Consider the following 22,483-nt stretch of genomic DNA (forward strand, 5'->3'; position numbering starts at 1 on the left):
CAGAGACTCCAGGCCCTGCTCAGGACAAGGACAGAAGACACAGAGGTCAGGGAGTTCCCTGGGAGCTGAGCTCACTTTATTACCTGTCAGCAGTGACACCTTCCAGCCAGGAAGTGACTCACAAGACCTTTCCCATCCCCACCCCAGGACAGGGAGATTTCCCACAGACTGTGGGATCCTCCAGCCCAGCCCCAGGAGGTGTCCAACACCTTCACCCCAGGGCAATACCAGCACTGCACTTGAGGCAGGTGTCCCACCTTCCAGTGCCACCCCACCTCCTCCTTTTGAGCCCAAGGTGAATCTGTGCTGGGGAAATGACACAGCCAGAGGCACTGGAAAACTTCAAATTTCCCCTCCATGACCAAGATGATCAAAGGCTACCTGAGCAGCAGGGTACAGGTCCAGCAGGTGACAGCTCCCCCTGGCTCTGCTGCTTCCAAGGAGGAACAAGTCACTGGGGCAGGAGCACCTGGAGCCATCCTCCCTCCTCTCCATGCTCTGCAGGAGCCAGAAAAGACACAAGATGGGCGAGAGGCACAGCCAGTTCAGCCAAAGCCTGGTGGGTCCTTGGACATTCCCATGGGAGCAGCTCCCAGATTAGCTCACTGAGGTCTTTCCTGGGCCATCAGCTACCCACGGCCACATCTACTCTTTGCCCCCCAGCAAGGGGAAGGATGACAGAAATTGCTCCTCACAGTTTATAAAGCATCACTTGGAGGTTGCTTCTCATTTCCTGGTCTTGGTGCCTGGTCAACTTGAACCCAGCCAGCTGGACACTGGCCCTGGCCAGGGGGTTTGTGCCTCCAGCTCTGTCCAGTCTCATGAGACGTATCTGACCTGGTGCTTGTTCAAAAGACCAAGGCCAGGGCTGGCAACTAAAACAAGAAAATATTTTGGATTCTTTTTAAAACCAAGTTCTGCCCCAAGTCCAGATTCCAGGCTTGGTTCGGGACAAGATCATCTTCTGCCAAGCTGCCCCTCTGGCAGCACCCTCAGTGCCAGAGGGGACTCTGCATGGATGGCAAGACCATCTCCATGGCTTAAAATACTTAAAAGCACTGGTGTCCTTTATTTAGGCACATGAGCAAGAGTCCAAGGCTTCAGTTCAAGAGCTGAGGAACCAGGTGAGGTCTGGTTGTGTCCTGGTGTTTCTCCTACCCTGTGATGACTGCCCAGCTCAGGAGGGATCATCAGTGTCCACCCTGGACAGGAGATGGGCGACCTGGGCCTTCTGTGGCCCGGTGATGTGCTGAGCCATCTGCACAATGCAGTCCATGGTCAGCTCGGGGTTGGCCTGGAGCAAGCTGCAAGGCACAGGGCAGAGAGAGGTTTACTGAGAGGCTAAAGTGAGAACTGCCTGGTCTCCACCACCAGCTGTTCCCATGCTGGGGACCCCCTTGTCATCCCAGCTCGCACAGGCACTCACCTCCGGATGTGCTTGAGGATGTAGTCTCGTTTCAGGTACTTGATGTTCTCCCTGATGGCTGACTGGGTGCTGTCCTCCTCCTGCATGTGCTTCTCCAGCCACTCCACCACCACCTGGTTGTTGTCCCAGAGGTAGCCCTGGAGAAAGAAGCACTGTGGGCAAGAGGTCCTGCTGTCTGCAGAGCCCAAGCCCCTCCTTCCTCCTGGAGCCTCAAATCTAGGCCATGAGATTTTTCTTCCCTGTCCTGCATCTATTTGCAAGCCATTTAAAAGGCAAAAAGGTAAAACATGGTTCCTTTGTATGTCCTGCTTCCTGAGGCAAGCACAGCAATGTGTGTGCTATTTGAGAGCAGCTCAAATGCTAAAAACCTCACTTTTGCCCTAGGAAGTCCTGTCATGATAGAAAATGTTTATTTGGGAACCACTTTGCCATCACTGAGCACCAGCACCCAACTGGAGTCACCTCATTTGAAGAGCCAGCCCCAGCCCAGGGCTGTTTCACTGCCCATCCTCACACAGTCCCATCACACACTGAAACACCACAGAAACCTCTGAATGGTGGGAGAGCGAGGTGAGATCCCTCGGGATGCCCTGGCTGTGGAGGTGCCTCAGGAAGCCGGGGCTGGGGGTACCTTCTCAGCTCCCTCCGTCTCCATGAACCAGCGCCGCAGCATGGACTGGATGTGGATGTGGCTGAGCTCGCTGTTGGCCTTCAGCACCTCCCCCTTCACCATCTCCTCCAGCAGCAGCCGCCGCAGCCGCCAGTAGAGGAAGGAGCGGGCGCTCTTCCACTCCAGGATGTCCTGCGGAAACCGCAGCACAGCCCGGGTTTGCCGGCGGCTGCGGGCTCCCAGCTCCGGCGGGATGGAGGGCGGAGGGCAGGGATGTCACAGGGGAGGGACTTCTCTCCCACCTTTGCCTGTCACCTCAGAGCCCTCTCCCCGTGCCCGGCTCACCGTGATGACTCCTTTCTCCTGCATGCGGCCCGGGGTGTCGTGCAGGTCTGCGAAGCGCACGGCCACCTGGTGGTACACGGGCAGCAGCAGCTCCTCCCGCGCCTTCAGCTGCTTCTCCAGCTGCTTGCGCTGCGCCTCCGACAGCTCGGGGGTCCCTGTGGGACGCAGCGGGCTGAGCAGCCCCACCGGTGATGCCACCAGGGCGTCCCCTCTGTGCTCCCACATCAGCCACCACGCCCAGTGACATGGCCCTCTCCCTGGAACACTGACACCAGAGGCACACATGGCCACAAAAAGGTCACACCACACTCAGTGCCCACCACACGAGATGGCATTTGCAAGGACTTTGTAGGACCGTGTTGTAGCAGGCTGGAGGGACACAGGGGCAAGGAGCTCCCAATGCATCAGGAACCAATACGACGTGGCCATGGCCATCCTTCATCTCAAAGCATGGGAGAAGACCCCAGCCCCATTTAACCCATCCACAGAGCCCCCAGGAGATAGAGGTGTTCTAAAGTAAACACATAAAAAGTTTTCCCAGAAGGACACTAAAGGACTCCTGGTGGTTGCCACCAAAGTGCTTGAGCTTTATGTTGAACTTAACATTACTGATGTCCACAACCCAAAACTTCCTTTCCTTACCCAGTTGCTCAACAAGCTTGGCATAAACTGTATCGATCCTTCTCATGGTCTTCACCAAATCCTTCTTTCTGAACTTGATCTCCACTGTTCCTCCAGGCTCCAAAATGCCTCCCCTGGAAGGGAAGGTTTGGTAAAGCAAGGACTGGTGTGCATGGGAGAATAAATCCTAGGCAGCTGACACACACAGGTATTTTGGATGTGTTCAGGATGCTGACCTGCTCTCCTTGTCGGCGTAGAGCTCCACGTGCAGGGGGTTGATGGTGGAGTCGATGACCACCCAGGAGCCGCCGCGCAGCTCCGCGTGAGGGGGGATGTACACCAGGACAGGCTGCTTGAAGTCCCGCAGGCTGTCCACGATGAAGGCGCCGAACTTCAGCATCTGGTCGTACATGTCTGAAAGCCAAAGGGACTCAGGGGCTGGGTGTCCCAGTTGCCATTGCCCCAGCCTCCTCCCAGCTGCTCAAAGCCACCTTCTCTATTGGAGAGACAAAGCACCCTGCAAAACCAGCCAGCACGAAGCCACCAACCCCTGGGACCCCATCACCCCCCTAGCCCAACCCCACATCCCAGAGCGGTGCATACCCTGGTAGGCTGGGCCATCCCAGAACCCTGTGGGGTGGCAGGGGTGACAGAGGTTTGTCACCCCATGGGAATGTGGGCATCCCAAGCACAGGTACCTTTCATGCCGCTGGAGAAGCCTCTCCAGTTGGCAAAGATCATCAGCGGGAGGTGTTCCCGGTTGAAGTCCCGAATGGCCTGGGCTGTTTTAAAAGCAGAGTCTGGGAACCACACCTGTCCAGCCTGCTGGATTATCTGGAAAAGACAGTGAGCAGCTGAGACTGTGCCAATTCTTCCTGGCATGCCACATGAAACAGCAGGAAGAAAACAAACTGCCCCAGCCCTTGATTTCACCTGAATTAAAGAAAGTCAAGACATGCCCAAGGATCATGCTGAGCTATTCCTCCTCCCTTCTCTCCATCCTCCTCTCAGATGCCACCTGGCCCCAGCTGTACCCACTCACCTTTGCCTCTGAGTCCAGGTTGGCAGGGTCAGCGGGTATTGTCACCTCCACGGTGCGGGTCTCAACAGCGATGACACCCACGGGGAGACCTCCTAGCCTATGGCAGGGCAGGCTGGGCTCAGCAAGGCCAGTTCTCCTCCACCCCAGCCCCACCAGAGAGCTGCTCCCTCTCCACCATCCCAAAAGCAGTGCCACAGCCAGGGCTTGAAGGTGAGGGGCCACACATGCAGGATCCCAGCTCCATGCCCTGCTCCCAGCAGTACCTTGCTCTGCCAACCACAACGGTCTGAGCCCATGGCTTCATGATCTCCATGAAGCTGCCCTGGTCAAAGAAGCCGCTCTGCCAGGTCCCTTTGAGAGCTGCAGAGCACAGGGAAAAACAGAGTGGTGCAAGGGCAAGAACTGAAGGGTTCCTGAGCACCAACCCACAGCCAAGAGCATCTTCTGCACCTACAGGATGCATCTGGGAGCAGTGTTGCACTGGCCTTGGGTTGTTCTCACTTACTTGGATGGGGTCTCCCTGCCAGCATCCACCTGGGGTCATAGGGGACTTTGGAAGGCACAAAATCAATTTCTCTTTCAACAGGGTCACTTATGGCAGTGACAGGCACTGGGCTCTGGTTATCCTGTAAGGGAGACCCCAAGGGCAGGTCACCAGCCAGGTGTGGGTGACATCCCCCACCTCCACGCTGCAGCACCCTCCTACCTTGGGTATGTATGAGAGCCATTGCAGGATGGTGTAGACCCCTTCAAAGTCATCTGGGACAGTGACATGGGAAACGCCATTGTTGTGCATGATCTGCACTCCTCCCAGCTGGTTGTTGGATGTGTAAACCTCCCGTCCCAGCACCTAGACAGAGTTCCCAAGGGAAACACATGGGGCTCTGCTGACACAGGAGCTGCTCCCTTGCTCTGTTTGACAAATCTCTGCACAGACAAATTTCCTCTGGGCTGAGGCTGAATTTCCACCTCTGTCCAGGCTGATGTTCCATGGAACAGGGAAGGAGCCCACACAGGTAGTGGTGAGAAGGACAGTGCCATGGAGGACATGCAGCCAGAGCTTGGTACCTTGTTGAGAGCCGTGACACCTGTGAGGATGATGTGGGAGTTCTCCACCTGGATGACTCGCTGGCCCAGCCTCACCAGGTAGGCACCAATCCCAATAGCACGACAGGTCACCTGGGCACACACAGAGGGACACGTGGGGTCACTGGGGCTGCAGCACAAACAATGAGCACCTGGAGAAGGATGCTGTGAAGGGCTCAGCCTCCTCGTTGCATCCTGTTACGCCTCCCATGGTGACTTTAAGGGCCAGCAGGAGAGTGGGGAGGAGCAGAGAGGGGAAGGGCCCCACTGTACCATGCTGATGGTCACTATTTCATCATAGGCACGGGAGGACTCCCCAGCGATGGTACCAGCAGCTCGCAGGTTTTCTACCCCAAAGCCATTGTCCTTCCCAATGATGTCCAGCAGGACATATCTGCAAGGAAAGTGGAGCTGGAACCACTCACCTGCATGATGTGCCTGGCAGGATGCTGAGGTGGGAGCTGCATCCTGGTGGGGTGTAGGACAGAGCTTGGGGTGGCTCCATGTGTCTCATGGGACTCACCTGGACTCACCACCTTCCTCCACGTGCTCACAGCGCACCGAGTTCATGCTGCTGATCCTCGTGTAGTCCTGGGGAGTGAGGTACAGGTACCTGAACCCCTGCAAATAAAGAGAAGGATGACTTGTGAAGCCCTCCACACACATGCTCATGTGGGACATTCCCAAACCTATCCCAAACCATGCTGTGCAGTAGCTCAGGGACCAGAGCTGGACAGAGCAGCCATGCCAGCACTGGCACCTTCACCTCCACCACCCGGGAGAAGCCAAAGGAACCATCCCCACACTGCTGGGTGCAGGTGTGACCTCACCCCTGCTCTAATCCCACAATTTGACATCCCAGTTTAGCTCTGGTCATCCTTTTCCCCAGCTGAACCTTCTGTTTTCTCCTGTGCTGCAGGAGGGGAAATGCCCACACACCTTGTAGGGCTCAGCTGGGTCCACCCAGGCCACTTGGAACATGTGCTTGATCTCGTCAGCAAAGCCGATGCGGGCACCGCTGTTGGCGGCGATGTAGATGCGGGGGATGCCCTCGGCTCGTGCCAGCTCCGAGGCCCTCAGGAACACCAGGTCCTCCTCAGGCCCAAAGGAGCCAATCTTGTGTGTGATGTCATTGCAGATGAGCACAATGTCCCGGCCTTTGGGGTACTCAGGGGTCTTCAGCTTCATTTTGAAAGCAACCATCCCTACCTGCCTCGAAACAGCACAAGGTTACAGGGAAGAATCCTCCAGAGAATCACAGAGTCACAGAATAATTTACAGAATCACAGAATTAACTAGGTTGGAAGAGGTCTCTGAGATCATTGAGGCCAATGCTTGACTGCTCACGATCTTGTCAACTAGAGTACTACGTGCCACATCCAAGACACATAGGGGCCGAGACAAATGGTTGAGGAGCATCTCCCAAGCTTTAAACACAGACAGACTGAGCCACCAGACATTCCCATCTGCTTCCTCTGCTCAATTCCAAATGATTCCCTGCTACCTCGTTCCCTCCAGGGACCCTGTTCATCTGCACGAGGTGCCCCTGAGAGTCCAGGACCAGCTCAGTGTAGGTCAAGATGTCCTTGGGATACAGGTCCGAGGAGCCCCACAGCTTGAAGAGAGCCTGTGGAGACACAGCACGTTGCTTGGAATGGTTTGGTTTGGAAAAGGCCTCAAAGATCATCTAGTTTCAAGAATTCCAAGAGCTAGGAATTGGCTTAGAAATGTTTCATATAACCAAAAATGTTGGGGCTTGGGCTCTTTTTGTATTCTCATTCAACAGCCTGAGGAAAGGGACCTTTTCCTCAGGTGGGAATATTTGGGGAGGGTGGGGATGAAGAGCAAACACAGTAATTTGGAGCCTCTTTCTGCTCAGCCAGACTCACCTGCCTGATCATCTCTGGAAAGTCGTACACATAGGTGGTGCCCAAGGACTGTGCCTGGAACCGCTTGGCCTGAAGCAGGTCCTTGGTGACATAGGGAGTGTTGATGAGCATCCCATGCTGCGGCCCCTGCTTGTCCCCATATGACTGGAACATGATCTGGAAAGGAGAGAAGAGCATTGGTTACCTTCCCTGGATGTCACGGTGACTCTTCTCCTGGAGCACTGCTGAGCCCTGCTTGGTCAAGGTGATTTTCTACCCATTTTTGACTATTGAGGGGACTGTCACACTGATGTTCTGCCAGTACTAGTGACACCCTAACAGTGATCATCACTTTCAGCGCTCAAAACTGCCCAGCTCCACACCAGCATCAACCCAAGGAACCCAACTGGATGAAGCTCAGTACGTTTTGAATAAAGCACCACCCCAAGGAACCCAACTGGATGCAGATTAAACCAATCCAGCTGTGGGAATGCTGTTGGAAGTCTGGGGGCTCTGGGCAGACCTGCACTGTGGGTGCACAAGGAGTTTTGCAGGAGCCCCCCCAAAGCTCTGCTGGAGCCAACAGCACTTGTGCAGCCATGGTTGGGTTCCCACAGTCACCACTGGGGTTACTCACGCTGCCAGTGCTGGGGTCCCTCACTTCCTTGTAGAGGCTGATGTCCAGGTAATACCCAGACTCATTGGTGAGGAAGAGGCGGATGGGGATGGCGGTGGCAGTGGGTGTCAGGCGGATATTGATCTTCACCTCAGCCTGCAACACCCGCAGCTTCCAGAGGCGGCTGCCATAGCGCATCACCATGGAGCGCACCGACTCCTCGATCTGCACAGAGGATGGCACACGGGGGGGTTGGTGACCGCAGGGAAAACATTGAGCACATGATGCCATGGCTGGAGCAGCCCTCTTGCATATCTACCCCAAACAGCCATTTTGGATTTGCTTTGGGCGAGCCCCTTCTGCCTCTCCATGCCTCCTGGCTGGACCTGGTGCTGATATCCACCCTCTCCACTGGGGACAGGGAGAGATGGTGGGGAGTGGCTGCCCATCTGTGCAGTGGTCCTGAGCATAGGAGATGACAGAGGAACTTTTCGAGGACAGAGGAAGCAGGACCCCAAGAAACACACCTTGGATGGGTCCATGATGACAGTGGGCACAAAGTTGAGGAAGATGTGGTTGCAGTCAGTGCGCACTATGGTGTTGTTGAAGGCCACCTCCAGCTCATCCATGGCCTCCAGGAGCAGCCTCTCGCCCTCGTTCTGCAGGTACTCGAAGGAAGCCTCCTGTGATGGAACAGGTGGCTCAGCAGGGGCCAGGCCACCCCTGCACCCTCATGTGCCCCGAGGCGCCCCGGTGCCACCCTGCCTTGGTGATGAGGTCGGAGTGGCGCACGATGGCACGGATGAAGAAGCGGTAGTCGGTGGCCTCGGTGCCCGCCTGCACCCTGGCAGCCCCCAGGTACAGGTGCATCTTGTGGTTGGCACAGGGGATGGCCGTCAGGTCGAAGTTGCGCATGCGGCTCAGCTCCAGCTGGAAGGCGAGCGCCGGCTCCAGGTGCCGGTAGATCCGATCCTCTGCGAACTGCCAGGCACAGCCGTGAGCCAGGGCCGCGCCAGCGCCACGCCGGCACCGCTGCCACAGGATCTTACCTCGTCTCGGGCCCTGAACGTGAAAAACTTTGGGAATTCTCTCTGCAGCAAAAGGGAGAGAGAAGTCAACGTGAATAGGCCTGGCCTGCAGAGGATTGTTCTGATTCTCCATTAAAAAGAAAAAAACCTTGCAGGCTTTGTTCTCCCCCAAAGGGAAAAGGGCTGGGAGGGATTGATTAGATTGGATTTTAGGAAGAAATTGTTTCCTGTGAGGGAGGTGAGCCCTTGGCACAGGTTGCCCAGAGAAGCTGTGGCTGCTCCATCCCTGGAAGTGTCCCAGGCCATGCTGGAAAGGGCTTGGAGAAACCTGGGAGAGTGGAGAGTTCCACCCCATGGCAGGAAGTGGAACAGGATGAACTTTAAGGTCCCTTCCTACCCAAACTACTCTGGGTTTCTACTCTGTGATGTCTTCTAAGGCAGCTTAAGGCTACGGAATGGTTCTGCAGGAACCACATTACTGGAAACATGAGCAGGATAAAGGATGATACGGGAGATGAATCACTCATTGAATTGCTCATTAATTAATTCCCAGCTCCTGAAGCACAGTGGGTCAGTGCTGTGTCTGTAAGGTATTTATAGATGTCAGAGGCTCAGTTGTACTCACCTGCTGGGCAATGAGGAACGTGATTCTCCGGAGACCCCGATCAACGAGGATATTTTTCTACACAGAAACAGAAGATGCCACCAGTTAAGAGAGCTTAAACATCCCCACTGAGGGAGCAAACGAAACCTAAACTGAACCATTTTGGGGTGCACTGCATAGAGAGGAGGCAGTGCCTTAGGGTACCGTGTTCTGGCTTGCAGGGTTTGCAAAAAGAGGATCCAGCCCCAGCAACAGACCTTGGACTGGGCAAAGGCTCTGAAGACGGGCACCAGCTTCTCGTCTTCCATGTGGTCAGCAGAGCAGAGTGCGATGTTGAGGATGTGGATTGGCTCCTCACGGATCTTCTGGCAACAAAACCCCACAGTCAACCCTGGCCAGCAGTGTCAGTGCCGTCCCAGCACCACCTGGGGGTATCAGCAGCAGCTTCATGCCCACCTTGGTGTCCTCCTCATCGTAGGTGGTGGCCTGTGCATCACTGAGGAGCCCACTGTCCGATGGGGAGTTGGCAAAGCACGAGATTACTTCATCGAAGCTCCTGCCCAAACAGCAGGGATGGGGTCACAAGCCAGCACATTGTGCCCACCCCCTGCATGAAGGGACAGCACCAGGACCCACTGTGGCAGTGTGACAGGCACACAGGTACCAGCACAATGGCCCCACCATCCCTCAGCAAACCCACAGCTTATGAAATGCAGCTCTGAGCTCTGCTGCGTTAATGTTCAAAGGGGTTTAACCTGTGCCATGTAAGCTTTCCCCACGTTCCTCATGTCCCCACAAGGTAAGTGTTGTATGAGAATACCCAGTCTGCAGCTATGGTGGGAACTGGAGCTGCCTCTAGCACTGCCCAGCTGCCCACAGCTGTGGCTCTTCCACCCCATTTTGCTTTCCAGTGACTGCAGTGGCACCCAAAATGCACAAACACTGGCCAGGCATGTCCCTGTACCCCCACCTTGTGAAGTCCTCAAATCTGCAGAAGGCCACCATGACTCCCATCCTCTGGCTTGCGGGGGAAAAGCCACTGTCCATGAAGAGCTCAGTGCTGTGCCGGGCCAGGTCAGGGTTGGAGATGCTGATAGGAGCGGATATCCTGCCATGGGGAGCAAGTGTCAGCTCTGAGGGAGGCACCATGTGGGACCACACAGCTCCCACAGGGAACCTTGACCTGGAGAGGGCTCATCCTGCTCCACTGGCAACAGGACAGCACAGTGACAGCTCCCGCTTTGCACAGAGGGCATGATACAAACCCCACAGCTTTGTGAAAAGAACCATGTCCAGAGGAGCAGGACAGCTGTGTGGGAAGGATCCCTGTACCTGTTAGGGTGGGAAGAGGGCAGCATGAACTTGAACTCCACCAGGGAGGTGCCATCAGAGAGCTGCTGGTGCTGCAGACTGTGCAGCTCATAGGCGATGTACCCCCGCCGCACGTACACCTGTGAGGCGACACAGGAGGAACCACCTTGCCTCTGCCACCCCTGGGCCCCTCATGCCACCCTCAGGCCTCCTCTGTGCCCCCTAGGCCTCACCTCCAGCGCTGCCATGCGCACCACCTTGTTGGTGTGGTAGAAGAACACGGGAAGCACATCAAAGATGGAGGTTTCTGACAGGATCAGTTTCTGCAGGAAGAGAGCAAAATTTAGGGCAAGAGTGAAGTGAGACCTCTGTGCTCTATTTAGAGAGTCCCCCAATGTGGAGCTATGCAGGACTGGTCACTAGGGTGCCATGGAACACTAAGCCCATAATGGGGAAACCACAAGAGTCAGACATGGATCCACACATCTGTTCTCTGCTACATGGAGCATGGAGCAATGGATAGGGACTGGCAGCACTGGGGTGCACCCTCTCCTCTGCTCCACACAGCACTACAGCAAGGCTTTGAATGATTTTTAGCTGTTTTTAAGACTAAACCACTTTCAGCCAGACCCCCTCCCTGAAGCCACCTGAATTCCCTCTGGAAAAACGCATCATTCCCAACCTTCAGGTTCTCAGGGCAGTACTCATGTCCATACATGTCGATAGCAGAGATGAAGATGGACTCAACCTGGTTGTGCCGCAGCTCGTAGGAGGGCATGTGAGAGGCAATGAGCACCTGCCAGGGGAGAGAGGAGCTGGGAGCGTGGGGGACAGGGATGGGGACAGGAATGGGATGGCACTGCATGGTGCTGGCTGACCTGCCGGGCTCTCAGCGCCACTTTGGAGTGCTCGGTCTTGCTGAGCTGTGTCAGCTCATGGAGGATGGTAGTCAGCTCATCTGTTAGCGTGGGGTCACGGCCACACAGCTGGTCCTGCAATGTCACAACCACCACAGCTCAGCTCAGGCTCCTCACTGTGTGGGATGGCTTCATCCTGCACCCCCAGCCCCATGTAGCCAAAGGGGACAAGACCCAAGGCACTAAAATGGGCTCTTTTTGACCCAAGCATAGTCACACAACACCACGGAGAGGAGATAATTAAAATAAAGCAATAACAAGGCAGGAATGGACACTTCAAGCAATGCAGAGCTGCCTTGACTCTTCCCTGCCACCAGCCTTTGCTCCTGGAGTCTTAGGCATGAGTTATACTCACAATTAACATGATCACCAGCTGGTTCTTCTTGGCCACCTGGGCATGGGAGAAGATGCTCTCCAGCACGGGGGTCATGTTGGGTTTGCATTGCTCCCGCAGGCTGATGACACACTTGTCATAGTGAGCTGTGAAGAAGGGTCTGGTGAGCCCTGCAGCTCCTCCAGAGAGCCCTGCAGCTCCCCCAGAGAGCCCCTAGCCCTCACCATGCTGGAACTGTGTTTCCACTTGCAGATAGCGCCTGAGCAGGTCCAGCACCACTGCCTTCATGTAGCCCCGGATGCCGCTGCGGTACCTGGGGAGCAAAGAGCCCCTCATGCTGTGAGGAGGCGCCTGTGTGGGGACAGGGGAGTCACAGACAGCACGGGGCTCACCTCTGCACCAGCTGCACCAGGCTCTGAGTGTTCATGAAGAAGACTTCCCGCTCAGCTTTCCTCTGCAGCGTGGCTGCGTGGGTGTCCAGCACGTTGGCAATCTGTGGGGAGAGGGGACATGGTCCAGGGTGGCTCAGGGGCATGAGGCTGCCATCTCCCCCTTTCTTACTCCACCCACAGCCTCTCCCTTGTTGTTTGTTTTTTTTTTTTTCCCAAAGTGAAAAATGCAAAGTGACAAATGAATATAAAAAAGACAGGCACACATTAGAAGCAAATATACATAAAAACACATAGAAAATATAAACCTCCACATATTTCTCTCACTTATTTCATTTGTTATAAAATCTTGGCAGCACAAATTGAGGCAGGAGCTCCCAAGTGGCTCCAGTGAAGAGGATGTGGGCCCCTTTTGCCACTCACCTGCTGGCTGGGGAAGCGGCAGAGCACGGAGGTGATGTTGCTGGCGTACTGCGCCATCACCTTCCGGATGGACTTCTCCACAGCCAGCGGGATTCGTCCCGAAATGCTCGTCATGATCTCCTGCAGCTCCAGCAGGGGCAGGGCAGGATCCCGCAGGGTCTTCATCAGCTGTGCCACCCATTCCTTCACCTGTGGGAGCAGAAGCTGGTGCTGTTGCGCTTGCCCTCATTGCAACTGGGTGAACCACCTGGTGCCTGACACCCACCTTGGTCTTGAAGTAGGGCTCGGGCAGGCAGTAGCCGTTCATGATGTTGGTCAGGTTGTCCAGCACATTGCGGAGAACCTGGTGCTGCTTCTCACCAGTGATGGGGAGGGTCTGCTGGACTGGGAGCCCCCCTGTGAATGGCTGTGCCTGGAGAGGGCAGAGGGAGGTGGGCTGAACTGTTGTTGGAAGAAACAGAGCTCCCAAGAGCTGCATCTGCCCAAGAGGAACCAGCACAACCCCTGCTTTGGGTCAGATACAGAGAAAGCACCTGACATTGAGCCTAGTGGATCTGCCAGTGTCTCATGATGAAAATAATATGGGAAAACTGGAGATTTTAGTGCTATAAATGCACTTTTTTAGTGCATGTGAGCTCCTGCACATCGAGGAAGCAGAGCAATCCATGTGGAGCAGCATTTGAACCCAAAGACAGCCCAAGGACATGGCATGTCCTTCACTGTGATGCCACATCAGGGCAGCTCCTCCATTTTGTCCCCTAGGGAGCATTCCCAGGATGCCAACTGGGAGCTGGCAGGAGGGGATAGCAGCCCCTAGGAGACTCACAGGCTTCACTTTGGAGGGATCATCGAGCTGGAGCCGGGCGATGACACAGCCGGCCTCCAGCAGCGCTCCCGGCCGCTTGACATAGTGCAGCTGCCCCGCCTCCTCCACCGCCAGCGTCATGATGATCTTCATCACCTGGGAAGGAGGGGACACCGTCACCGAGCCAGCAGCACCCCCGGGCCGCACATCCCACGAGCATCACAGCAGTGCTGCGGGGTCCCGTCTTTTGCCGAATGTTGCTCCTCCAGCTCTTCTGCAAAGCTCACCTCGATCTCCGCATAAACCTTCCCCTCGTCCACGTGGCCGCCGTCCTCCACGGTGTACTGCAGCAGCTTCCCCGCGCAGGGCGAGCGCAGCACCGTCGGGTCCTTCTCCTTCTCGAAGGTGCACGTTTTGTTGCCGATGGTGATCCGGTACCTACGGGAGAGGGAAAGGTGTCACCAGCTGGCTGGTGGCCATCGCGGAGGGGGCATGGGGGCCCTGGTAGGGGGTACCTGTCGATCTCCTCTTTCATGTAGGTGGTGTAGCTGCAGCCGTCGTAGGAGAGCAGCAGCCCGCCGTCGTTGAGCCGGTGCACGTCGATCTCGATGTGCGTGCGGTTCATGATGACCACGTAGGTGGTCAGCGACTGGCGGGCCACCTGCGGGCAGGGGACGCCCTCAGTGCAGCCCCAGAACACACTGAACAGCGAGCCTTGGTGGGGCACCCACCCACGCTCAGTCCAACAGCTGCTGCCACGGGATGGGGCTGTGCTGGGAAGGCAGCAGGCACAACCTCAGGCTGCACCCAGGAGCTGTTTAACTCTGCCCAGAGCTGGTTTCACTCACAGCTCAGAGCTGGTTTAACTCAACTCACAGCCCAGAGTTGGTGCAACACGTGGCTCACCTGCCACTTTCATAGTGAGTAAGGAGTTTTGCATGAAGTCCAACTAATTTGGTTTAAAAGCAAGAAAATGAAGTCCCTTAATAAACTCAGGGCAACAGGGTTAAAACTGACAGGTTAAAACGAGGTTATTAAGGTTATCAGGTTATTAACCTCATCTTTATGTTGCCCATTTTCAAGGACAACTTTGTATTTATTTCACTTTTCTCCCTTGGGATGGGAGGATGTCCCTGACCCCTTGAGAAGCATTGTGGCTGGTTTGTGGGTAGCACAGCCCTGCCCTCACCTGCAGAATGTACTTCACACCCTCATAGAGGAGCTCCACATCGACAATGTTCAGCAGAGAGGCTGCTGGCAGCACCTGTCCCCTGAAACACAGTGGAAGGATCAGGCCTCATGGCATTCCCAGCCTCTCCAAGCATGTGGGATGTCAGCAGTGCTCCCAGTACTGGTGGGAGGGCATGGGAACAAGTGTCAGCCTTAAGTGACCCACATGAGCACCATGCACAGCCAGATCTGGAGGGAGGCCAGGCACTGGGAAAACACTCAGATAAGGTGCATGGGAGAGCCCTGGGAGTCCTCCAAGGCTGGAGGAATAACCTTGATATTTAACAACAAAAGCATGCTGCACAGACAAGCCACTTCCCCTTGAAAGCTGTTTTCCCAACCATGGGAAGCCTTTCCTACTGTCCAGACAAAGTGATAGCTGAGGATAGCTGTCTCTGCCTGTCACAGCTCTACTGTCACTGAATTTGCAAAGCAAAAATGGAAGGAAGATGCCCCAGAAGAACAACACTCGGGTCTCCATTCTGGCTGCCCCAATCCTGGACTTGCTCAAGGCCAGGTTGGATGGGGCTTGGAGCAACCTGATCTGGTGGAAGGTGCCTCCCACATGAGTGAGCACCCCTTGGGCAGCCCCCACTCCACACCTTTCCAGCGTGTGCAGGAAGTCGGTCATGGACGTTCTGAAAGCAGCATCTGCCACGTTCAGGGCACCACAGACAACCCCCAGCATCGTGTCTGGCTTCTCTGCCTGTGGGGGCAAAAACAACAGGGTTTGGGTCTTACCCCAGGGAAGGGGAGTGGTGACCCCAGGGCATCACCCCCACCTGCACTTTCTCGGCAATCAGGTGGTCCAGCCAGCCTGTGTGTATCTCGTTGTTCTGGAAGCTCTCTGTCTCCAGCAGCTTGATCAGGTACTCCACCGTGGTCCGGAAATCCCCACGGATAGACAGCTCCTTCAGGGCCACCACCATGTTCCTTTTAGAGAGAAAAGTCCTTCATTAATGACCAATAAGGTGGCACTTGTCTCTCAGCAGAGGGAAGTGGGGAGCTTCAGGACCTAGGGTAATGAACCCCTGAGCCCCCAGCACCTTTTTAATCACTGCATGGTTTGGGTTGGAAGGGACCTTAAAAATTCTCTTGTTCCAAGCCCCATCCAACCTGTCCATGAAACAGCCCTGAATGAAACTGCTGCTCAGTTCCTGAATGGACTCCGCTCCTCATGGGCACTAAGCAATGCTCAGGAGATGACTTTAACATGCCCTTGAGGATCAGGTGGATGAACTGGGACTGTAGCACCACCACAGTCCAAAAAATTCTGCCTTTGGCCAGACACCCAGGTGCTTAGCACAGCAGCACCATTCTGGTCCTGTCAGTTAAAAATCACTTTTCTCTGCTCACACACCAGTTGTGACTCCTCCCAAGGACACATGCCCTCCAACTTCATCTTGCCACACTCACGAGGTGGCTTCCTCCCGGTTCTCTCCCCATGAGAAGCAGTGTCCAAACTGGGAATCAGCAAATTCATGCAGCCCCCCAGCTGCTGCTACGCTGAAGTATCCCCAGACGTTCTTGCTGCTGCGGAAGTTCAGCTCCTGCACCGTCCCCGAGCTGGGCTTGAAACCCTGAGCCAAAACAGCAAAGATGGAGGAATCACAATTGAGACTCGTGCAGCAATACAGGGAAGAAGAATCCCTATGGACTGCACCGATCCCATAAACACTGGCTGGCTGGGGAGGACCATGCCCAGTTCAAACCCACAGGTGGCAGAGTCCCCTTGTCCCCACCCCGACTCCAGCTCACCTCCTCAGGGTTCTCGCTGGTGATCCGGGCAGCAATGACATGGCCCCTGGGCACGGGGGGGTTGGAGGGGCTGTGGAAGCAGATGGGGGTGTCCCCCCAGGGGCTCTCCCCATACAGCACCCGGATGTCTTTTATCCTGTGCAAGGGGATGCCCATTGCAATCTGCAGGAGAGACAAAGGCCTGAGCTGCCAGGGAGACACCGACAGAGAGTCTGAATGGAGATCTCCCAGTGGGAAGCCAGAGTAGAAGGAAAGCTGCCACACCACTTTCACCTGCACTCCCCATGCTGGGATATGGGGCAGCTTCCCTCTGCCAGGCTCCAGCCCAGTGCTCCTCCCTCAGTGCCCAAACAGCCTCCTCGAACTGCCCTGGAGCGAGCCGTGCGTGCCAGTACCTGCAGCTGGGCAGCCGGGAGGTTCACGTCCGCCACCATCTCCGTGCACGGGTGCTCCACCTGCAGCCGGGGGTTCAGCTCCAGGAAGTGGAAGCTCCCGTCCTCCCCATACAGATACTCCACGGTGCCTGCACTGACGTACCCAACCATCTGGGCCAGGCGGACAGCGCACTGCGGGAGAGGGAAACCCCTGGATCATGGAATCATGGGGTATCCTGGCTTGGAAGGGACCCGCGGGATCCTCTGCTCCTGCAGAGGACACTCCCAAAACCCCACTATGTGCCTGGAAGCCCAAACGCTCCCTGGATTCTGGCAGGCTTAGGGCTGTGATTGCCCTTCCCTGGGGAGGCTGTTTCTATGCCCGACCACTCTGGACAGGGAGTCCTGCTCAGCTCAGGGGTCCACCTTTCCTTGAAACCCCAATAAACCCAGCCCAGTTTCCCACTAAAACCTCAGGCTGCCCTTAGATTCAGGCCACCCACCTTCTCCATCATCTCGGTGACAGCGGGGGCAGCGATGGTGGCGGGTGCCTCCTCAATGATCTTCTGGTGGCGGCGCTGGATGGAGCAGTCCCGGCTGAAGAGGGAGATGGCGTTGCCGTACTCATCTGCCAGGACCTGCACCTCCAGGTGCCGCGCGTGCTGCGCCAGCTGCATCAGGAAAATGGGGGATCCCGGCGCCTCCGCCTGCACCTGCGGCGGGGGAGAGGGTCGTGATCCGGCATCACCCCCCGAAATTCATCCCAGGCAGAGTTGAGGCAGGAAGTGGGAGGTGCTCCGGGTGGGAGCAGGACCCTGCCGGGATAGGATGGGAGCAGGGATGGGGGTTCCAGGCACCTCTCACCTGCCGGAAACAGGCACTAAATTCCTCTGCTCCCTCCACTTTTCGGATGCCTTTGCCCCCGCCACCTTCTGCTGCCTTGATCATCAAGGGGTAGCCGATCTTCATGGCCACCTGAGAGGGTCAAGGGCTGGGGTGACTGTCGTGACTCAGTGTCCCAGCACACCACCCTGACAGCCCACACAACTCCAGCAAGATTATCCCAAGTGACATTCATTCAGTGGGACAAACTGCTGCTGGCCCAGCCTTGTGTCACTGTGGTGTGTGCTGGGAGGCCAAAAGGGCCAGGGCAGGCAGGCTCTGGGGAGGAATCATGGTGGGCAAGAGATAAGCAGCTGCCTACAGGCTCAGATTTACCTCCAGGCCTTCCTCCACGTCCTTCACGCAGCCCTGTGCGTACGTCTCCAGGGGAATGCTGATGGCCTGCTGATGATCCTGGTCCTCCTCAGACCACTGAGCCACCAGACCTGCAGATATGGCCAGGGCAATGGTCACCACCAGGGTGGCACAGCTGGGGTGGCATGCTGGGTGTGCCCAGGGAGCTGAGGATTCCATCATTTCCCTTGTTTCCATGCACTCCATCTCCAAAATCCCCCTGCCCGAATCAGCTGCTGCAATGAGGTCCCCAATATGTGTGGCCAGATGGATCAAGGACCCCCAATCCTGGTGCTTGTTTTGGGGGGAAGGAGAGGCAAGGAGGAGGGAAGGGGGGAGCAGGGCGGGTGTGAGGAGGCACTCACCACTCCCACTCCACGGCAGTGTGGGGATCTCCAGGGTCTGAGCCACGATGGTGGAGGCGACTTTGTCCCCCAGCGCCCACATGGCATCACTGGGGGGACCTTCACAGAGGGAGAGAAGGGCTGAGGGGGTGCCCAACCCACCAGCCCATCCCCACATCACTGAGTCGGCCCCACCAGCCTTCTGCGAGGACTGGGGATGCAGGAACCCCCCCCAAATCCACTGCTCAGCTCAGGACAAAGCTCAACCCTTCTCCAAGGGGAACTCAGGCTGGGAATCCCACAAGGTCTGGTCCCACCCAGTGTTCTTCTGTGAACTGAGGAACATTGGATGTTCCTCATCCAATCAGCCTGAACATTACAGGGAAAGCCCAAAAAACAGCAGGATTCCTGGCAATCCTGGGAAATCCTGCCCCAGGAAACCAGCCTGAGGACTGCCACTCCATGGGTTGGGCATGCCAGAGGCACCAAAGGGGCTTTCCCAGTGCAGTGTCCCTGGCAGTGATTGTGAGTGCACACACCAGCCCAACAGCCAGCACGGAGAAGCAGTGAGATTTTACCTAGGAAAGCTATCCCATTTTTCTGCAGCAGCTCTGGCAGCTTGTGGTTCTCCGAGGCGTGTCCCCAGCCAGCCCACACCGCCTGGCACAAGGAAATGCAGCAGTGGGAATGCTACCCCTGTGCTGGCATCTTCCACCGTGCCCAGCTCTTCAGCACACAGGGACATCACTCCCTTTTGGGGTGTACCCTCTGCCCAGGAGCTGCCCTTGGTAAGGAGGTGGGAGACACACAAATGGCCACTACCTGGACTGGGATACGTTTGGAAATGTCTACAATCAGCTCCACATTGGCGTAGTTGTTGTTATTCGTTCCTCCAGGGACTGGCACGTAGTGATCTGCCATCTTAATGTACTCTGCAAGAGAGCACGGGCAGTGGTGGGAGCCAGATCCCTGAGTGGCACCCCTTCCCAAATCCTCCATCTCAGGGAGGCTGGAGCAGGGAAAAATTATTTTGTCCTAGATTTGGCTGTGTGGAAGTAAACTGTGTGACTCCAGGCTGTGCACAGCCCTCATGTGCCAGGCAGGAAAGGGCTGCCCCAGCTCAGCCCCAGGTAGGGAACTTCCTTTTTGGGATATTTCCAGGAATTACCTGCGTTAGCCTTGAGGTCCTCGGGGGTGACCATGACCACGAAGCGAATGGCGCGCTCGTTGCGGAACATCTCGTAGGCCCAGCGGCGGATGGAGCGCATGCACTTCACAGCAGCGATGCCATTGTTGGCGATGAGGACCTGGGGGGACAGGGACAGGGGGTGGCATGGTGAACCCTGTCCTTGCTACCCCAAGGGACAGCAGTGCAGGGGCAAGGGGTGGGTGTGGAGCAAAGCAGGGGGGATGTGTTAATCAGGAGCTTTCCAACAGCTGGTTGTTCATCCCAGCAGAGCACAAGACTCCTCAACAACATTGCTGATGTCCGGCACTGGGATTTTGGCCATCGTTTGTGCAAAGCTTCTGCCTGGGGTTCCCTCTCCCAACCCATAAGAGTGAGTGAAGCCATGGAATGAACAGCTCTGGGCTGCCATTGCTCCAAGCCTGGAGGACACAGGACATTTGGGCAGTGCTCAAAAATGTCCTGCTAAAAGCAGTGATCCCCTAGCCAGGCACAAGCAGAGGCGGGTGGGGACAGACCTTCTCGATGACACGGTTGCCCCCAAAGCGGGTGACAAACTCGGCTGGGGAGGCAACAGAAAAATCACGCTGCAAGTCCATCTTCCTGTGGCTCCTCTTCGCCAGGTCCAGCCCTGACATGCTGGGCCTGTGGCAGGATGTGGTGGCTGTCAGTGAGCCCAAGGCCTCCCCAGAGAGCCCAGACCACTCCAGTGAGCCTTCCCCCAGCCCCAAACCCCCTGCAAAGCCTGTCCTGCAAAGGTCACCAACCGTATCTACAATGTCACTCAGGCAGGACATAAAGAAATTCCTTATTTGTGGAAGAATGGAAGAGCAGCAGGGATACTGCTGGCAGCACCACCTCAAACCCAGCATGGCAAGAACCACTGTCGGGCTGTCGAGTGTCACAACATGTCCCTGCAGCCAAAGGTTTGTTATTTTTAGCCAGAGCAGAGCAGCTGGAGGAGGCAGGCAGCAGCATTTGGCTTCCAAGTTGTTTCTTCTGAATATCTGCTGTGCTCCCATGGGAGCTGCTTGGTGCAGCCAGCACGGAGTGAGCTGCCCCACACACTAGAGAATCTGGGGGGCACCCCCTGCCCGGGTTCTTGCCACACTCATGCAGGTGGCACTGCTGTCACACGGCCAAGGACACTGGCTCTCACACGGCAGCAGGATTGGGGGCATCACCTTGTGGCCCCGAGGAGCACCATTAGGTGTGCACCCCAATTCTACCAACAGCCATGCACCCACCACAAGCACTCACCCTCCCTAACCGGGACATCCCTGCCCGGCCGCGCTCCGGCCATCGGGGATCCATCCCTACCTGATGCCGGCGCTGGGCTCCAGAAGGGCGCTGACGGTGAGGGGCTCGGGGACGGTACCCCCCACCCCGGCCAGGCTGCTGCGCCGCCGGCCCACCCTGAATGCCGTGGCCATCAGCTCATCGTCGGAGGAGTTGTCGTCGAAGGAGCCCAGCACGAACTTGGCGAGGGCCGGGCGGCGCAGCGCCGCGGGGTTGTACACGGCGAGCTGCTCCTGCTCCGCGCCCGCCCGCCCGGCCCGCGGCGGCGGCCGGCCCGGGGGGCTCTGCCGGCCCGGGGGGCTGGCTGCTGGGGGCGGCCCCGCGGGGCTCTCCTCCGGCTCCTTCTCCCGCTCGCACCGAGCGTTGGACATTTTGGCCAAAACGAGCAGCAGCACAGCGAGCAGGAGCAGCGCAGCCGGCAGCATTCACGGGCCCTGGGGGAGACGCAGCGCCCCGGTCACGGCTGGAAGCACGGCCCCGTCCCCAGAGCTCCGGCGCCGCAGCGCCCGCTGCCAGCCGCCCTCAGCCGGAGCTGCTTTCCCTGCCCGGAGCGGAGCTCCGTGAGGAGCCGGGGGGGGACACGGCCTCGCCTGCCCGTGGGCTCACAGCAGCCGTGGGATGGCGGCCCCTCACACCGGGAGGCGTTGAACGGCACCCCCGAGCCACGGCAAGGGCGGTCGATTATCCCCGTCGGAGGAGGGCATGGGGGTGAGGGAAAAGCGCCATGGCCACTTCAGCCCCTCACCTTCCCCTCAGCCCTTCACCTTCCCTCAGCCCCTCACCTTCCCCTCCACCCTTCACCTTCCCTCAGCCCCTCACCTTCCCTCAGCCCCTCACCTTCCCCTCCACCCTTCACCTTCCCTCAGCCCCTCACCTTCCCCCAGCCCTTCACCTTCCCTCAGCCCCTCACCTTCCCCCAGCCCTTCACCTTCCCTCAGCCCCTCACCTTCCTTCAGTCCTCACCTTCCCCTCAGCCCTCACCTTCCCCTCCGCCCTTCACCTTCCCTCAGCCCTCACCTTCCCTTCAGCCCTTCATCTTCCCTCAGCCCCTCATCCTCCCCTCAGCCCTCCACCTTCCTTCAGCTCTCACCTTCCCTCAGCCCTTCATCTTCCCTCAGCCCCTCACCTTCCCCTCAGCCCTCACCTTCCCCTCCGCCCTTCACCTTCCCTCAGCCCTCACCCTCCCCTCAGCCCCTCACCTTCCCTCACCCCCTGCCTTCCCCTCAGCCCTTCACCTTCCCCTCCGCCCTTCACCTTCCTCTCAGCCCCTCACCTTTCCCTCCCTCAGCCCTCACCTTCCCCTCACCCTCCCCTCAGCCCTCACCCTCCCCTCAGCCCCTCACCATGGCTACCAGCCCCATGCCCCCTCTGCGTCAGCCCCGGCCAGGCTCCCAGGTCACTCCGGTGTCACCGGTCACTCCGTGTGTCCATCTGTCCCTCCCTGCTCCGGAGCCCACGCAGTGCCAGGGCCACCAAGGGAAGCACGGGCACCCATGCCCCAGCTGTCCCAGTTGGGTCTCGCACGTGACGGCCACGTCAAGCACAAATATTTCCCTGCTAACGTGTCTGGAAAACTTCTGCTGGAGATGAGGGTGGAAGGAGGGAGGGGGACACCCGATCCTTGGGGGACA

At 57.2% G+C, this 22,483-nt stretch overlaps 1 protein-coding gene across 3 annotated transcripts; it reads right to left on the reverse strand.

The window, feature by feature from the left end:
- Positions 1 to 54: 54 nt before the first annotated feature.
- ACACB (acetyl-CoA carboxylase beta) lies at positions 55 to 22,429 on the reverse strand. 3 transcript variants are annotated; one of them, XR_014958676.1, is made up of 54 exons: positions 22,196 to 22,429; positions 20,874 to 21,286; positions 20,072 to 20,198; positions 19,536 to 19,674; positions 19,190 to 19,299; positions 18,946 to 19,027; positions 18,389 to 18,487; positions 18,006 to 18,115; positions 17,652 to 17,762; positions 17,291 to 17,500; positions 16,809 to 16,979; positions 16,414 to 16,575; positions 16,072 to 16,235; positions 15,438 to 15,588; positions 15,258 to 15,361; positions 14,615 to 14,696; positions 13,941 to 14,086; positions 13,713 to 13,863; positions 13,447 to 13,581; positions 12,886 to 13,032; positions 12,621 to 12,809; positions 12,201 to 12,301; positions 12,033 to 12,121; positions 11,830 to 11,954; positions 11,436 to 11,549; positions 11,240 to 11,353; positions 10,791 to 10,880; positions 10,579 to 10,697; positions 10,217 to 10,354; positions 9,703 to 9,802; positions 9,504 to 9,611; positions 9,268 to 9,324; positions 8,664 to 8,705; positions 8,380 to 8,595; positions 8,142 to 8,297; positions 7,636 to 7,839; positions 7,020 to 7,175; positions 6,635 to 6,757; positions 6,070 to 6,339; positions 5,654 to 5,751; positions 5,404 to 5,524; positions 5,113 to 5,223; positions 4,751 to 4,894; positions 4,550 to 4,670; positions 4,308 to 4,404; positions 4,045 to 4,141; positions 3,701 to 3,836; positions 3,239 to 3,416; positions 3,024 to 3,136; positions 2,382 to 2,536; positions 2,058 to 2,228; positions 1,427 to 1,563; positions 382 to 1,304; positions 55 to 301 (listed from the first exon to the last, which is right to left on the reverse strand). XR_014958676.1 is itself a non-coding variant. In XM_077787217.2 (53 exons), the coding sequence occupies exons 2-53, from the start codon at positions 21,275 to 21,277 to the stop codon at positions 1,178 to 1,180; spliced, it is 7,119 nt and encodes a 2,372-aa protein (XP_077643343.2). In that variant the 5' UTR covers positions 21,278 to 21,286; positions 22,196 to 22,429; the 3' UTR covers positions 55 to 1,177. The 3 variants fall into 3 exon arrangements, 2 of the variants coding, with proteins under 2 accessions (XP_077643343.2, XP_077643342.2); XM_077787217.2 differs by having other exon boundaries at positions 55 to 1,304; positions 9,504 to 9,608; XM_077787216.2 differs by having other exon boundaries at positions 55 to 1,304.
- Between the last annotated feature and the right edge of the window lie 54 nt (positions 22,430 to 22,483).

The sequence above is a fragment of the Lonchura striata genome, chromosome 15 (assembly GCF_050655825.1).
Source record: "Lonchura striata isolate lonStrDom1 chromosome 15, ASM5065582v1, whole genome shotgun sequence".
Lineage (NCBI taxonomy): Eukaryota > Metazoa > Chordata > Aves > Passeriformes > Estrildidae > Lonchura > Lonchura striata.

Bases quoted from the DNA above. Each gene is read 5' to 3' on its own strand.
- ACACB (XM_077787216.2), bottom strand. From the start codon at position 21,277: ATGCTGCCGGCTGCGCTGCTCCTGCTCGCTGTGCTGCTGCTCGTTTTG. The intron at 4,142-4,307 runs GTACTGCTGGGA...GCCCTGCCATAG, and splicing joins GTTGTGGTTGGCAGAGCAAG to GCTAGGAGGTCTCCCCGTGG. The intron at 3,137-3,238 runs GTCAGCATCCTG...CTTCCCTTCCAG, and splicing joins TACGCCGACAAGGAGAGCAG to GGGAGGCATTTTGGAGCCTG.